The sequence below is a fragment of the Chaetomium globosum genome, genomic scaffold (assembly GCF_000143365.1).
Source record: "Chaetomium globosum CBS 148.51 scaffold_4 genomic scaffold, whole genome shotgun sequence".
In the NCBI taxonomy this organism is placed as follows: Eukaryota; Fungi; Ascomycota; class Sordariomycetes; order Sordariales; family Chaetomiaceae; genus Chaetomium; species Chaetomium globosum.
In genome coordinates, this window is record NT_165979.1 from 4,167,961 (window position 1) to 4,184,517 (window position 16,557).

At 53.7% G+C, this 16,557-nt stretch overlaps 6 protein-coding genes across 6 annotated transcripts; 3 read left to right on the forward strand and 3 right to left on the reverse strand.

Moving 5' to 3' along the window:
* Positions 1-923: 923 nt before the first annotated feature.
* Positions 924-2,973, reverse strand: CHGG_05074 (uncharacterized protein; the record flags this gene model as incomplete). Its single annotated transcript, XM_001224287.1, has 3 exons — positions 924-1,481; positions 1,539-2,800; positions 2,871-2,973. The coding sequence occupies 3 exons, from the start codon at positions 2,971-2,973 to the stop codon at positions 924-926; spliced, it is 1,923 nt and encodes a 640-aa protein (XP_001224288.1).
* Positions 2,974-3,820: 847 nt separating this feature from the next.
* Positions 3,821-7,048, reverse strand: CHGG_05075 (uncharacterized protein; the record flags this gene model as incomplete). The annotated part of the gene is made up of 6 exons (XM_001224288.1): positions 3,821-4,168; positions 4,230-4,540; positions 4,592-4,670; positions 4,734-5,712; positions 5,772-5,939; positions 5,991-7,048. 6 exons carry the CDS (start codon positions 7,046-7,048, stop codon positions 3,821-3,823), a joined length of 2,943 nt encoding a protein of 980 aa, XP_001224289.1.
* Positions 7,049-8,350: 1,302 nt separating this feature from the next.
* CHGG_05076 (uncharacterized protein) lies at positions 8,351-8,934 on the forward strand (the record flags this gene model as incomplete). Its single annotated transcript, XM_001224289.1, has 3 exons — positions 8,351-8,378; positions 8,604-8,704; positions 8,827-8,934. The coding sequence occupies 3 exons, from the start codon at positions 8,351-8,353 to the stop codon at positions 8,932-8,934; spliced, it is 237 nt and encodes a 78-aa protein (XP_001224290.1).
* A 927-nt stretch (positions 8,935-9,861) lies between these two features.
* On the forward strand, positions 9,862-11,264 carry CHGG_05077 (uncharacterized protein; the record flags this gene model as incomplete). Its single annotated transcript, XM_001224290.1, has 5 exons — positions 9,862-10,052; positions 10,124-10,247; positions 10,372-10,471; positions 10,577-10,945; positions 11,170-11,264. The coding sequence occupies 5 exons, from the start codon at positions 9,862-9,864 to the stop codon at positions 11,262-11,264; spliced, it is 879 nt and encodes a 292-aa protein (XP_001224291.1).
* Positions 11,265-11,688: 424 nt separating this feature from the next.
* On the forward strand, positions 11,689-12,900 carry CHGG_05078 (uncharacterized protein; the record flags this gene model as incomplete). The annotated part of the gene is made up of 2 exons (XM_001224291.1): positions 11,689-12,519; positions 12,577-12,900. 2 exons carry the CDS (start codon positions 11,689-11,691, stop codon positions 12,898-12,900), a joined length of 1,155 nt encoding a protein of 384 aa, XP_001224292.1.
* Positions 12,901-13,811: 911 nt separating this feature from the next.
* On the reverse strand, positions 13,812-15,378 carry CHGG_05079 (uncharacterized protein; the record flags this gene model as incomplete). Its single annotated transcript, XM_001224292.1, has 3 exons — positions 13,812-14,216; positions 14,302-14,484; positions 15,052-15,378. 3 exons carry the CDS (start codon positions 15,376-15,378, stop codon positions 13,812-13,814), a joined length of 915 nt encoding a protein of 304 aa, XP_001224293.1.
* Positions 15,379-16,557: the final 1,179 nt, after the last annotated feature.

A 16,557-nucleotide genomic window follows, 5' to 3' on the forward strand; every position in this document is an offset into this window, starting at 1 on the left:
CTCAGTATGGCGGCCCTATTCCTGTTGGGCATCGATTTGCTCGGGGTTTGTGTCAGGAAGGAGTTTCGGAGGGCTGGCTATCTGGGTTGGCGGGAAGGGGCGCTCAAGGACATATGGTGCGGCATGGTTCTAGTTAGGTATGTAAACGCCTTCATCGACATGTACGAGGAGGTGAGATCGGCAACAATATTGTTTAACCCTACTTGAGGGTGATTTGATCGCTTGGATGTTGCTGTTCCCGCCTGCTTGAGCAACCTGGAAAAGTGGTGAAATGTACCTATGCTCGAAGGTCTCGTCCAACACCTCGGCTCCTTTTGCTACCCCGGTGACGTAGGGACGGGCCGGCCCGTCAGATCGTGCTCCTCGCTGATCGGACCCTGATCAGAATTAAGGTTTTTGCCCCAGATTGCCAAGTTATAACTCGCAACTCACTCCTTGAGAATATGAAGGATGGGAGTTCCCAGACCCTGGTTTTTTCTTGCTGTTTGTTTGTTTTAGATGGAGCTAGCATTGGTTTCTAGATGTGATTGCAAACAAGTGCGTGCTGTGTTGAGTTTGGGCTGCACCTTACTGGCTGTTAAGCGCCCCATAAGAGTATTATTCCATACCGGAGCAGACCATTGGTGTAGATACCATCGTTGTTATCACCGGTATGCTTGGACGGCCTCATTTCAGGGCCAGGGAAGCAAGTTTTTTCACAGCCCTGTGTCTCTTTAGCTGGAAACAATACCCGTAACTACTCTGCAGCTGGAGTTCGGCGTTTGTTGAACGGGTGGAGGCTCTCTTGAGGAGGGGGACGGAGTGTGGGGCCAGTTATCAAGAATGCTGAGGTATAAGCAAACTATCTAGCCTGCCTGTTTCCACCACTGAGCTCGCCAGCTCGCAGCCCGCTAGCCACGCAGAGCGTAGCGTAACTGCTATGCTTAGCTCTCGGTGTTCTCGCTCTTAGTCTTGTTCTCGGCCACGGCCTTGTGCAAAGACACGATCATCTCCTTCAGCTGCTCTACCTCCTCCCTCAGCCTTCTGATCTCGGATACCGCAGGGTCCTCTTCGAGGTTACTCTTGGCGGAGTCGACCTGCTTCTTCCAGCCATCTGATTCGAAGTCGAACTGCCCGACCATTTGCTCCCACTCCTCAATAGTATCATCGTCGGCATCGCCACGGGCGCGGTTCGCGCGGATATCTTGGGCCCAGCGCATCTCAAAGTACGCTGATACGAGGAGCAGAGGTGAGTAGATAATGCCCATGACGATGTCGTTGATGTGCTCGTATGTTTTCTTGTCCATCCACCACTCGAGCAAGAGGACAAGCCCAAAGATCTCGATTAGGTTGAAGGGCGCAATGAAAACGTTTTCGTCCGGGGCGCGGACAAAGGTCATGGTTTTCTGAGCGAAAATAGCGAGGTACTCGTCGTTGGCGTTGTCGTAAATATCTTCATAGGCTGAGTTGTATAGCGCGATCAAGATATTGAGGAGCACAACCTGTTGATGGTGTTAGTAAACCGAGGATAAAAAGCAGACCAGGGCGATTATACGTACCATAACTACAAAAGTAAAGCAGTAGTATAAGATCAGGCCAAACGGCGGCTGAAACCTCTCAAAGCCACTGAAGTCGGGAGACTGCATCACGGCATTGGCCATGGATTGAATGATGAAGAGGATGTCCTCGACAACCCTATCATCGGCATAGTCGAGCCCTATGAATGCCTGTAGGAACCCAACGATGATGAAGGCCAACAGCGCAAAGAAAATGATAGACTCTTTCATCATGACCTTGAGTACGACTAGCATGGCGCCAAAGAAGCGGTAGCTATCGAGATAGAGCAGCAACCTGGCCCAGAACATGGGGGCGCTCACGGCTAGGAAGCTGTAGCTCAGGGTGCTGTAGTGGTGCCGCAGTCCGTCGGGATCGCCCTGGGGGTGGCTCAGCGCGATGCAGCGCAGCACAAAGCTGGTGATCAGCAGACTGTACAGCATCGAGTTAAATGCGTTCCAAAAGTTCAAGATGCGGTAGCCCGCTTTCCAGAGCTTGGCGATTTCGTTGCAGATAAAGCCGAGCGTGAAGAGATAGAGAAAAACTTCGACAGCGTCGATGCCCCCGTCCTCGTTCACCGTGTTCATGGCAACGGTGTAGAGGCCGAGGTAGGCGAATGACATGAGCATCTGGGTGGCATTCTGATACATGGGCGCGCGCATGCGGTCTGGATCCAGATGGGCAATGTAAGATGTGTTGTCTCTGTCCTTGTAATCCACGAAGGTGGCCGGATCGTTCTCGTCCTGGACTAGCCACCCGCGCCAGAGGAAGTTGATACATTTTTGATAGCCTGAGGACCCGATGACGCGCAGGGCGTGGAGGTCAACCGCTTTCTCGATGACATTGACGGGGTGGGTTGCGTGGCCATCGACTAGGATGGAGTACCGCTTGAGCAGGACCGAGTGCAACAAGTACTCGGAATCCTCCTCGGATTCGATGATCTTCTTGGCGATGACCTCGCAGGCAACAGCCCGGAGATAGTGGAGGTCGGCATCCCACAACTCAATCAGCGCCTGGTGGCGCCACCAGCGCTTGTTGACCAGTAGGCAAAACACCACACAAGCACCATGCTCGCGGCCACCTGCCTCCTTAGCAGCCTTGATCACCTTGGAGGTGATGACCTTGCTGTGCGGGGATGTGATATGGTTTTCCTTGAGCTCGCAGGGCACGCACTCCTCGATCAAGTGGCGGATGCGGAGGGCGACCTCGGTGACGTTCTCGGCTGGAATTGCCGACTGAATGGAGTCGTCGCGATAGCTCGGGAGAACTGGTGGGCACATACACGGTTAGCCTCTAAACAGTCAATTGGCAAGAAATAGCCATTGGGTCGCACGCACGCCGTTGTCTCGACTCATCCCACCAGCTGCTGTTGCGATCATGGTGTCCTCGACTTGTGTGCCGATCCCAGCCGAGGAAGCGGCTCCATGCCGGCCCAGGCATTTTGGCAGTTTGTTGGTCTCACGACGCGACCGGCTCGGTCCTTTGCTGCCCGTCGTCAAGAAACTCTTTGAGCGGGTGGTGGAGCTCCGAATTGGTCGGGCTTGGCAGTCAGAGAAAGTGGTTTCAGCGATCGAGAGAGCGATGGGGAGACTGGGAGATGGGTTGAGAGAGAGAGAGGATAACTAAATGGCTCCCGGAGGGACGACTCTTTCCCTGCGCCATCTCTCTCGTCTCTCGCGCCGTTCACTGCGTTAGCGTTGTTGGTGTCCTAAACCGGGCCAACGAGACATTGGGGTTTCAGCTGCTATTGGAATCAGATGACGTCGCTAATGGTGGGGGCTTGTCACATGGTGATTACTTCTTAACGAGATGCAGCTGATAAACTGAGTTAAATTGCTAGTGGGCTAGCTAGTCCCGGAAATGGCTGGTTTGACTGGGCCACATCGCTTGCAAACCTTGAATCGGTGGCCCAGACTTGCGGGGCGCCAACAGGGAGGCTTGAGGTGGCAGGGTGGCGGCACGAGGGGAACGAAACCAATTGAGGAAGGTTAATGTTACCCATTCCCATTGTAATGCTCCGTCACAGCCGTCTCCTTTATTATAGAAAGCCCAAGATATCCCGAAATGATCATAAGAAGCGTGGGGGAAATATTTGTTTGTATAAGCAGTGAGACGCTCAAGGAAAGAAAACATAATGATCCCCTGTCTGATGCGAACCCCGCGATAAGGCGGACCTCAGAGACGCGCCAGCCAAAACACAAAACCCCAAATTGCAGAGCGATGGACCTAATGAACTTGCAAGTAGGAAAAGGAAAGCTAAGAGGGTTAAGATCGATGATCGGGAGCTTCAGAAATAGCTCCTCATGGCATCCTGGTACCCGGGGCCGCCCTTGAGATCGCGCTCAAAGTTGGTCTGCACATCCAACACCTGCCGAATGTGGGTCATCGCGAGGGGCTCGCCTTTGTTGACGGCCAGCGCCTGCGCTGTACGCACCGTGTTCTTGATCTGCCGCCCGTTGAGCTCGTGCCGTGCCAGCGCCGTGTAGTCCTCCTCGCTGAAGGGCATTAAGTTGATCTTCTCAAGCACCCGCACACGCTCGATAAAGATCTTGAAGATGGCCTTCTTAGCCCGGTGGTCAAGGCTGTCGTACCGCAAGGCGATGTGGATGCGGGACTGGAAAGCGTCGTCAAAGGTCTACCAGACATGAATCAGCATACATATATCCTTTCTTCGGCCAGCGCCGGTTTGTGCTTACCTCGACCCGATTTGTGGTCAGAAACAAGATGCCCTGGAAGTACTCGAGCTGCCGGAGGAAGATGCTGACGAGGGCATTTCGGTGGATGTCGTGCATGTTGCGCTTCTCCAAGAAAACATCGGCCTCGTCCAAGAGGAGAATCGCACCCCATGCGTGACAAATATCTAGGATCTTCTGGAGCTCGCTCTCGAGGAACCGGGAGTCGGTTCCCAGTTCACCGGCCGACGCCATGTACAGGGGGCATTTCAGCAGCTCCGAAATACCTTCTGCGGTCAAGGTCTTGCCCGTGCCAGGAGGCCCATGGAGGACAGCTGTAAAGAAGTCAGTGGTGAAGTGCACCAGAAATTAGCGTTTCAACGTACCAACAAGCCCCTTGCCTTTGCCCTGAATAACGTCATCGATGCTCTCGGCGGCATGGTACTTGTGAGACTCAACGAGTGCCTAGCTCCCCGATTCTGTTAGAGAGGCCCCGCACAGAGAAAGAGGGGTTGTCGATGAACGTACCTTGACGATATCCTTCGTCTTTGGTTCCAGAACCAACGACTCGTACGCCGCCTCGTTCCACTGGATTTCTTTAACGCCCGAGACGGTGAACTCTAGCCACAGCTTCTCGGCAAAGGCGAACCCAAGCACGACCGGGGACGCGATTAGGTACTCTTCATCGCTAAACTCGGGTACTGGCTTGGTTTTGGTGCCGTCTGATGAAGGCGTCGCCGTGCCCTGGTCGTCCTCCTGCGATGCGTCCTCGCCCTTGGCGGCCACATTGTCGAGTTTCTCTCCGACGATATCGTCGTCGTCGTCGGATTTGGGCACACGTATAAGCTGCACCTTGCCCTTCCCGTCTTTATACGCCTTGGTGACATACTTGAGTTTCTCGCCGCCACTGCTCCCATTACCCTCCTCATCCGAGTCGCATCCGCAGCAACCGGATTCGCTGTCCGAGCCCTCATCGTCGGAGAGGAGGTCATGGTCCTTTGGCCGTACAAGGGAGATTGGATAGTTGGGATTGATGCGCCGGTGGATGCTGGGATCCACCATGATGCGACCGTTGATGTTGACTTTGATGATGGACTTCTTCTTTTTGTAGTAGGCCATGCCCTGGTGGCTCTTGTAGTGCACCCCGCCCAGTGACACAAATTTCTTGCCACGCTCGATCAGATCCTTGCGCAGCTGTGCTTCGTTCTTGTGGTACTTGAGGGGGTAGCATGCGAGGCCGGTAATCTTGCGCGCACCGCGGAAATCGCCAATCTCCTCGGCGACGTTCCCGAACCCGTACTGCTTCCCGTCATACTCAAAGTACTTGCCCTCGAGGTAGTAGTAGTCGCCTTTCATGAGGCCGTGATGTTTTTCTGCCATTTCCACCTTGAAAACGCGGGGTTCATCGTGCGAGCCGTATGTGGTCGTATACGCCAATGTATTGGGCTTCCACAAGGCCCAAAGCAGGTCGAATGTAATCAACCCGTTCTCCAGCATGGGGTAGAGACTGCAAAACATGTTAGTGAGCGCTGAAAGGAAGGTTAAAGCAAGGCGAGCACCACATACCTATTCTTGATATCAGCATAGTCTTTGTTGATGTACTTGACGAGCACTCTCAGATGTTGGCGCTTCTGCTCAATGCGCTTTTGCTCCTTTTTGCGCTCCTGCTTGTCGCCCTTGGTCGCCTTTGTCTTCTTTAGCTCCTTCGAGTGCTTACGAAGATCCTCGAGGTACCTGCGGCCCATGTGAGTGCGGGAGTACAGTGTATTTCAGGCTCAAACTTACAGGAAGAGCATGTTGGGGTCGAGTTTGGGCGTGTCGTCGACCAAGCTGACGCCTTTTATGTCCCCTATGACATCTTGTAGGCACTCTCGAAGCAACTTGCTCTTGATGTCAACAATGGTAGCTTTGTACTTTCCTTCCCAATCAAAAGTCCGGCGGACATGAAAGATGAACTCTTCGTACTGAGCGTCAACTTTTCCTTCGGCTGTGTCCTGGAGCTTGTAGTTGTGGATTGCATCGTCCCACACCTGGTCAACGCGCTTGTAGTCCAGCTTTGTTGCTTTCTGCCGCTTCTTCTTGTCATTCGACTGGTTGGCATCCAAGAGCAGGTTGGGGTCAACCCCACCGAGGTTGAGGGCTGCTCGCCCAGAGGAGCGTACCCCCCCACGACGGGGCCTTGGGGGGCTACGCCGGAGCCCAGTGTCGTAGATGGGAGGGGGGACGGCGTTACTGTGACCTGATGGGTACCCGTACGAACCGCCGCCTTGCTGCTGCTGATGCTGTTGCTGCTGCAGCAGAATAAGTTGTTGGATTTGCTGCGCCAGGTTGGCTTGGGTCTTCTGATTTTCGTCGTTGTCTGATCTGCCACTTCCGTCGCTGTCCAAAGAATCGGAATCGGAATCTGACTCGGACTCTGCCACTCGGGAAAGGGCCTTGCCATGTTTCTTTGTGCGCGCCTTCTTTTTGGGTTTTTGGGGTTCCTGGCGCTTCTTAACCACCCGGTTCTTCCTTGGGGCTTCTGTTTCGGACTGGTCGTCGTCCCAAGATGACGCGGAAGTAGTTCCACCGCCATCATCATCATCATCGTCATCGCTATCCGAGCCAGACGAAGACTCGGGCGACACGGCCTTTTTGGATTTCTTCGATTTGCGCTTGGAGTGTTTCTTGGAGCGCTTCCCTTTGATGGATTTCTTTTTGGCCTCAGACCTGTCGTTGGTCGTGGTTTCGCCTTCCACTGCTTTGGCACCGCCTTCGGCCGGCGCTTTAGGGTCGTCGGTCTTCACTGGAGCCGTGGGATTCCCCTCGCGCACATCGGTAACAGACTTATCCTCAGCGTCCATGGCTGCGAATGTGATAGGAGTTTGCTGGAACGTGGACTTTTCTGGAGAGTTTGCGGCGGGTTGCTGAGCTTTAGGGTAGTTTACTGGTTGCGGGGTCGATAGTGCGGATGAGAAACGCGGGGGAGATTTTGGGCAGGTTGGCAGGCAAGTTTAAAAGGTAATAAAGGTTTCAAAATGCTGTGCGACGACCATACAGCAACGTGGCCGGCTAAGGGAGGCCTAGTATATGCAGCAGCGTGATAATCGGAAAGTAAGCCAGGTACAGATGGTGATGTGCCGGAGGCTTGCAGGTGGTCAGCAGACGCTAGGTAGGGTGGTTGTTGGTGGAGAGTTGGAAGATAAAGCCGGAGAGAAAAAAAGTGGCACTAAAAAGGGTGTACTTGACGTTGGGAAAGAGCTGCATCCGACGAAACTTGAGATGATAGTCATGCGAATGAGAACTGTGGAGGTTCGATGGTTGTCCGATGGGTTCAATGACGTATATATACAAGAGAAGGGACATCAACTTCCACTCGGGGAAAATAGACCGCACTCACTGTATCACGCTCCGCTGCGTCTCTTATATAGAGCTACCGGAAAAAACTGTTGGTGGTGGAGGAGATGTCGAGGAATGGGTCGCACGTGGGGACGTCGAAATCGGTGAGATGGGGTGGGATGGTTGTAGAGTGACGTTCGTTAAGAGCAGGAAATTGCCAAGTTGACAAGAATGCGCGCCACTTCTTTCTCAGCTCCCAGGCTCTCCAAACTGTTGGGATCGGACCGCGAGGCGACGTTCCGCCTGGTTGGTTCTGGCTATTTGTGTGATCTTGCGGGCTTCTCCGCTTGGGTGGTTCACTCCCTCGTTGCCTCGTTGCCTCGGGGGCGGAAAGCGGGTTCCGTCGGGTTCGAGTCACCAAAGAGCGGGAAAAGCAGAGTGTTGGGGCAATATTAGGAAACAAATACCGTCAAGCTAATACCGTTGGCGGATTTCGTGATGTATTTCAGTGGGTGAAGGCGGCGGGAAGGGAGTGTAGCATATCGGAACATCAAGAATCTGGAATGAATGGAACTGCGATGCATGTAAGTCCTGTCCCGCCAGGAACGCGAACTGGTGTTTGGAGTTCCGCCCAACTGCACCCTGCAAGGGTGAGCCGCAGAAGGCACCCCAGTCTCGACCACTGTGATTGCCTTGTTTGTTTGACTGGACAGCGAGCTGCATGAGGGTACAGGCAACCGCCCGCCTGTTGGGTTGGTGTCCTGGGACTGGCTTATGGAGCTACCACTCACGGCCTGGCCGGGTTGTTTGTGTAAGCATGGTTAAAGATGGCGCAGCACACCCAGACCCCGATGAGTAAGTATAGCATTGACGCTGGAAACTGCAGGTCATCCCCTGCGGGGTTGGCACGCGATGGGAAGCCTCACTTGCGGCAACGAGTTTATCGGGAGTTACCGAGGCAGCAGTAGGCATTTCCGGTTCGTGGGTTGCCTTCGCACCAGGTTCGATATTCAGCTCCTTGTGGCGCCCGACAGGATGCCCCTCAAGCATGGTACATATGGGAAAGCCTGGTTGGTTGAGCTGGACGTTTGTGGGCCAACCATAACGACCGAGCCGAGTTGAGCAGACAGACGCTGAACTGGAACAAGATTGCACACGCACTACGGTGCTCCAACCATGAGGTCCGTGGGGCCATTCGGGAGACCAGGCAGCGCAAGGCGGGCGTGCAAGGCTACCTGCACAGGAGAGCTCCCTTGATATGCGAGTTTCTAATGCGGAAGGTAGCTGATAAACTGGTGAGTAGGAATGGTTCTCCAAGCAGAAGTTTCGCCCGTTCTCCTCGAGTGTTATTTTGTTCAGCCGAGGCGACAAAGACCAGATTCCGGCACATTTGCATGGGACTATGGCCTGAGGAGGCCCGAAACATGAAGACTATCCCTGCATGTTGAGGCTTCGTGGGTGTTTCGGAAAGAGAGTGCACATGGGAAGTTGCAGGGGCATCACGAGGCGTTGAGCATTTTCGTAGGCGTGCAGACAGATGTACATACATACGGTTGTTGACTGACGCGTGGAAGTGAATTTCGGGAGAATACACGCGAGGATAACAGAGGCCGGAAGCGATGTCCGAGGTTGGCAGACAGTACTTGGGTGCCAAAGCTGTGTTTAAAAATGGCTCCCTCGATGGAGCTCGCCGGTTCGTGATCCAGGCCACACCAGCGAGACCAGGTGGTGCGCACGGCGGAGGATGCTTTGCTGTGTGCCTGCGTGTCGCTGCTGTGGCCACCCGTCAGTCTCCCACATAGGTAAGAGGAGTAAATTACTGCAGATGACTGCAAATGCAGCTTTTCCGGCCGCAACAGCCCCCTGCGTGGCGGGATTGTCGCTGTGTAAGGCCTGCTGGCACCCATTGTCGCTTGCAGGCGGCTTTGCAACCAGGGAATGGGATCAGCCGGGGATTGGGGTCGGGGTGGACGGGCCAACCTTTCTCGGGGTTGCATGCATGTACCCCTAGGATCAGCACCTTTGGTCGTTGGCCTTCGTGAGAGTGAAAGAAAAAGGGTAGAAATTCTGCTCAAGGTCAGGTAGGTGCATTTGAAGTGCGGGTTGGAAGGAGAGGGCTGGGATGGGAGAAGGCAAAAACTGGCGGGGAGGGCTTGGGAGTCACACGTGACCAGACCCTGGAATACACCCCTCAACGAGGACCTTCCTTCCATCAAAAAAGCAACAGCAACAAGTTAAGCTCAAGAGTGCCTTGTGGCTGGTGCGAAAATAAAGGGACAAGCCGGGAGACGTTGTCATGGCAGGCACAAAGAGGAAGGCGCCGGACGATGCGGCAGAGATGGACGGCCGACCCAGAGCCGACTGCGCCCTCGGACTCCCCACCGACAGACCTCAACACGATCGGCCGAATCCCGGTCAGCCCGGCCGTCTGGAGGCTGGGGCACCCGCCGATGATTACTTTCGGCACCTGTATGCCTCCGAACCAGACTTCAGGCGCCTTGCAAAGCGAGACTCTCATTTTGCAGCGGTGTAAGTATTTGCTGCCCACTGTTCTTTTTGTTCAACCTGCCGTTGGAATCTGGAAGCTGACATTATTTCAGCCTCCAAGATAACGGGCAGCTAGACTTCAGCGACCCAAAGGCTACCATGCAGCTGACAAGGACACTTTTGGGACTCGATTTTGGCTTGAAGTTGGACCTCCCAGAGGACAGGCTGTGCCCTCCGGTTTGGCGCCTCCCAGCTAACATACCGGTGAATGGCACGTTGGCTAATAGAGAGTCAGGTTCCAAACCGTCACAATTATATTTTGTGGCTAAAAGATTTAATGGACACAACCTCGTACGAGCAGCCTGGCCGGAAGTTGTGCGGGCTCGATGTCGGCACCGGCGCAAGCTGCATCTACCCACTGCTCGGCACTGCTCAGCGGCCATGGCATTTCGTGGCAACAGGTGGGCTTTTCGTACCGTTCAAAGAGCTCCAGCATTGACACACGTTAGACATCGACACGAAGAACTTGAGCTATGCAAGAAAAAACATCCAACTTAACGGTTTAGGAGACCGGGTTCGGCTCTTGGAGCGGAAGCCAGATGATTCCCTGATACCGCTCGACGAGGCGGGTGTCCAGTCCATTGATTTTGTCATGATGAACCCGCCGTTTTACACCTCAGAGGACGACATGGTATCGTCAGCAAAGAAGAAGGCGCGGCCACCAATGTCTGCTTGCACCGGTGCACCGGTGGAGATGGTTTGCGAGGGCGGCGAGGTGGCTCACGTCGGCCGGCTGTTGCGCGAATCGCTGGTATTGCGGAGCCGGATCCAATGGTATACGTCAATGTTTGGAAAGCTTACCAGCCTTGATGCTCTTGTAGAGCAGCTCCGTGAACATGGTATCGACAATTATGCCGTTACCGAGTTTGTGCAAGGTAATAAAACGCGCCGGTGGGCGCTGGGATGGAGTTTCGGGCAGATGCGACCGGCAGAGCATGTGGCACGCGGGATGAAGGCGAGCTATTGGAAAAAGATTCTACCATCCTCTCTGATGACCGACTTACTCATGCTGCCGGCTGACGAACCGGTTGATCCGGTGATCGCTAAGATCCAGGAGATCATGGGAGACCTAGAACTGATGTCTTGGAAATGGGAACAGGGAGCGGCGAAAGGGCTAGGGAGAACGGCGGAAAACGTGTGGAGCAGGGCTTGGAGAAGAAAAAGTCTTCAAGGACGAGAAGGGGGCGAAAGTGATACCCGCACTCTTCAGTCGACTGGGCCAAAGGAGTGCCGGCTCGGATTCGAAGTCGGGGTCGTGGTTGGGAAGACGGAAACATGTATCAGTCTGCACTGGCGCGAAGGGAGCGATCCCTTGATTTTTGAGAGCCTAAAGGGATATCTCCAAGGGAAGTTGAAGGCTACGGACCAACTCAATACGGCGAGTAATTAACTAACACTGTTGGCATGGATGTCTGCGAGGTTTTAAAATGGAAGGAAAGGGCCTGTAAGAAACGGGTCTGGGTGGCGTAATAATACATGTAATGTCATTCTGGTGCCCCATAAATTTCAAGCACCAGGGGCGGCTTCTCTCAACTCAAGTCATGTGCAAGCCAGCTTTCCGATTTGACCCCACGATCATCGATAACCCTCACCACCTGGATCTGGCCACGCACAAAGCATGTCAGACCCATCCCAGACGGCGTCCCGTTTCACGCCGCAGAACCAAACCACGCACGAGCGGCTGTCGACAAATACGGTCGGCCTCGTTGCGCTCTCAGATTTTCGCAAGCGACGCGCCGAGGTCCTCGAACAGCAGGAGCGCGAAGCGCGCGAGGCAGCTCTTTCGACGCGTGCGAACGCCTCTACACCTGACCGGTCGCTAACTACAACCCCGAACATCGCGAGCGCCGATAACAGTGAACCAGAAAGACAGAAAAAGAAGAAAAAGCGGGCGAAGGCACTGGTGTCGTTTGGAGACGACGAGGAAGAAGAGGACGTGGCCGGGCCAAAAATTGTTACGGGCCAGGGAGCAGCAAAAAAGGACAAGGAAAAAGCCGCGGGTAACGATACGAACAACGATGCAGACAACAACGGCGATACTGGAGTGGAGAGTACCTCCGGCGACGATCACGACAAACGGCGGAAAGTGCCCGCTAAGGTCGCGGTCAACTCCTCAGTCGGCATTGTGCCGCGGGCACTGACGAAGGCTGCTCTACGAAGGGAGGCTGCGGAGAGAGAGGCCTTACGCAAGGAATTCCTCCTTCTACAAACTGCCGTCAAGGCTACCGAAATCGCCATCCCCTTCGTTTTCTACGACGGGACCAACACCCCCGGAGGTGTCGTGAGGGTCAAGAAAGGCGATTTTGTCTGGTTGTTTCTGGACAAGAGTCGCAAGGTGGGCGCGCAGCTTGGGGTGGGTGCGGACAAAAGTGCAAATGCCAGGCGAGATTGGGCCCGCGTAAGCGTGGACGACCTGATGCTGGTGAGGGGCACTATGATCATACCACACGTAAGTCTAATTACTTTCTCTATTTCGTATGCTGGGGCTGTACTAATATTTGTCTAGCATTATGAGTTCTATTTCTTCATCATCAACAAGACTATGGGCACAAACAACAAGCTCCTCTTCGACTACAGCGCCGAAGCTACGCCCACACACCCTACGGCTGACGGACCTGGTGCAGCTGGCATTAGCCGCGCGCCTGGTCTCTCCGAACTCGAAGGGGTGTCGGATGACCCCACCATCACGAAGGTGGTCGATCGGCGGTGGTACCAGCGTAACAAGCATATCTACCCAGCCAATGTCTGGCAGGATTTCGACCCCGAGAAGGATTACTCGAAGGATATCCGGCGCGACCCGGGAGGCAATGCCTTTTTCTTTTCGAAATAAAGGTGCCCCAGGCGTGTCGTATTGATTAGCATGGCGGTAACCCTGAAGGAGGAGCGGCAGGGTGGGAAAGTCTGATTCGGGTTCCGTTCGGACGACTGGCCTAGGCTGCCTCAGTGTAAGCTTTACTTGAACATGTCAACTTGCAAGCAATGAAATTTCGCTTACGTTCAGCCAGTCAACTGCCAGATGCCCCAGCCCATGACGGCTAGCATGAGCCAGCCGGGCCAGAATAGCATCAGCAGCAATGAATTGCCGCCGGGCCCAAGGAGCAAAATGAAGAGCTCAAACTCGAGCCTCTTTCGGAATCGTCGAGAACGCTTGCAGTCCCAAGCAGTCCATACGAGCGTGCTCGCCAGAGGCAGCGCCCTTGCAACGACAATCCTTGAAGCGAGGAACGTCCTCCAAGCAATGCTCTTGCTTGCCCATAGAGAGCCCGTGGCCACTATGGTGGCGGCGAAGTAGGTTCGGACGAAGAGGTGGAAGACGGCAGAACCGAGGAGATGTTGGAACTGAACCGCACTGTTAACGAGGGGATAAACGGTCGATATCACTTCGGACCGTTGACTGAGTGAAACGCTCGGAGCGGTTCTCGAGGCAGCTAGAAGGGCCATGTTTGTGAAGCCGTGGTTGTTGGGATAGTTGCGGGGACACTTCCATGTCAAAGGGGAATTTGCTGCTGAGTCTCGAGGGCCTCTTCAAGAGGAGTAGGAAGAGCCGAGAGAAAATTGGCCCAGTTTAAGTACTGTGGCGCTCGCGGCGGGTATGACGGAGAGGCGAACGAAGAACCTGTCCACCCGAGCCCCACCACGGAACAGGCTGGAATGGCTTGGCGCCCGCCGTTACTTGATTGTGACATGCCGAGCCGCTTCCGGTTGGGGCTATTCGCTGCATCTGGTTTAAAGCCTACCATGTCACTCTCTGGTTCCACCTCTCGGCAGTTTGTTAGTGATGCCGCCCGTTACACGACCACGGCCCCTCTCGTTCGCCCCCTCCTCGATATTTTGGGGATTGGCATCGTGGTGTTGTGGATCTGAGAACCCCGCGCCAGAAGGTAAACCCACGTGGGGGTCCTGATTCGCGACGTTGACCAAGTGGGAGTCGCTGGTGTGTTGCGCTAAGACTTCAGAGCCTATGGAGTGACACATTCGTCGAACGGTTGGGCGCGGGGGTTCGTGGTGCATCGAAACGTTCTGAGGGGTTGATGGGTACCCGTCAGGGGTCTGCGAGGGTTGGTTGCTGTTGTTGTTGTTTAACATGCATGTGATGCTTCCGACGTCGGCAATGGAACAAGGCCTGCAGAAGGGCATGCCGGAATGCTGATTGGGAAAGAAGTTTATTTAGATGAATGCCAATTGAACCGAGCATTCCAAGATGTCGACCGATACGAATAGCCCACTTTACCAAGTCGACACCGTCTCTCTCTTCGGGAGCGGGCACTCTGTCTCGAACCGCATCCGACCGGATCGGAGAGGCATGCTTCACTACGGGGCCGTGGGGCGGCGGGGCTGCAAGCGGAGCTTTCTCCTTCCAGGAACGTGCAACGGTCTTGGAATTGATTGGCCAAGCCAATCCCGATCGAGTGACCTGTTTTGTAACGACCAGGCATCACCTGCCAACACCAGAGTCCAGGTGACTGGGGCAGTAAGCAACTTCTCCAAACAAGGCTAGAAGGGTTTCTTGTACGATTTCTTAGAAGAGACTAGTTCTGAACTGAAATATACCGATGGCTGAGGATTGCGCCATTGGAAAACACTGGGTTGCCCATAGGGCCTAAACAATGGGACATGGCAATCACCACGACACATTTGTAGAAAGTTTCGCGTCATGCTTCTTAAACTTGTGCCGTTCAAACTTTGTAGTGAAAGTTTGTGTGTTGCTGACTGCCATCTGTGCTGCCATATGGAAAACTAGAGGTACCTGTCTGTATCTTTCCAGAGAAAAGTGTGACGAACCTACTTCAGGACCCTGTCCTGTTAGGGTTCAGCTTCGGTCGAAGGTAATCTTTCAAGGGTGCTTAGGTTCGGTGCAGCCAAAAGGTGCACAACAAAGGCTTGTCTCAACAGTAGGCTTCCGAGCTTGTAGCGAACTGTAGTGGTGATTGCTAACTGGAGAACTCCCAGAGCTCTCCAGAACGGGTGACTATATACTAACTAAGTCCTGGGTACCTCCGTACCTGGATCGAAGAATACTTCCATGATCCTGCGATCCGTCCTGGATCATTAGATCGTTCCTCGATCCAATGATCCATTCCTGATTGGTCACCCCTGGATCGCGTCTGCAGCTCACGATCCGGTTCCCATGGCAGGAGGCCCTTCTTTGCTGGTTGGCTCGGGGCACTACCAGCGTGTCCCGCCGTGTGACGGCAGCTGCCGTCGGAGTGCACTGTGGCTCCACTTGGTTGGGCACGTGACCACACGCGCTGGCATTGAACTCCTGTATCGCGAGAGCTCTTCCAGCTTCTCTTCCCTTTTTCCCCATCTTGCAATTAGCAGAAATAGAGTCTCATCGGCAGTGCCCTCGCGCCTCGCCCAAATGTCCCTCGTCTCTCACACGCCGGGTCGTCTGCATGCGACCATATTCGTGACAAAAAGAAGAAAAAGAACACACGAAGAGCAATTTATGGGGAGCTTTACTGTCACAAGAAAGAAACAACCATGCCACTAGACTACCAAACAGCCGTGCTCTTTTTTGTTTTGGTGATTTTCATAATAAACAACGTGCTTGGTTTGTACATACACAAATGACCGCTTTTGTCATGACGCTTTCCGCTGCTTGCCGAAAAAGACCAAACCTACCATGTTTTGTTAAGCTACCGAGTAACAGCTGACATTTTGGTGTCCGTAGCATACGTAGCAAATTATCTCAAACTTTGGCTACCATACTTGAAACAGCCCAAGTTGCATTTGGGATGTCTTCTACTTGTGCGTGGTTTACAGGGCATAGCTGAACCTTCGCCTTGGTCGCATCTTGATCATGTTTCGATAGGTAGCTGCCTGTAGATTACTTACAATGCCTGCTGGACTTTCTCGCGTGTTTATTTTATCTCAACAGTTTCCTAGAGTAGGTGACCTGATTGCCAGCTGGTGTTCAAACAGCTGCCAATTGGACGTGGCCGTGGTGTTGTAAGGAAAAACAATGCCGATATGATTGCTCTTAGATTGTCAGTTCTAGGACCGGCAGAGTTTCTGAAACAGCATATACTCACCTAACACACATTTCATTGATTCAAAACTTTCCCACGTAAATACAAGCAGCGATCTACTCCCGACCACTCTCCTTGACACTTCCCTCTCCATCACTTTGTCCATCTTCGTTCGTTCCACTCCCTCGACCTTTTATTCATTAAGCACATTGCCTCTTCATTTTGATTTCTGACCTTCCTTCACCCCAATATACTGACTTCCTATTTCTCACCTCATAAATATTCCCGCCGTCGCCAGATTTAGGTTATTCCACATCCTACAAGGGGTTATATCAAAAGCCTCGTCAACCGGCAAGAGTTGTCTTCTGGTAAGTAAGCCGGCGTTCTAATAATATTTAAGTCTAGGTCTATAAATCTTGGCGGATAAGAAAGCCGTTGCAGATTCACATCATCTCCCCTCAAACCATGCAGTGTCATTCCTCCGACGTTCTTACGATCCAATGTGGCGGCAGCTG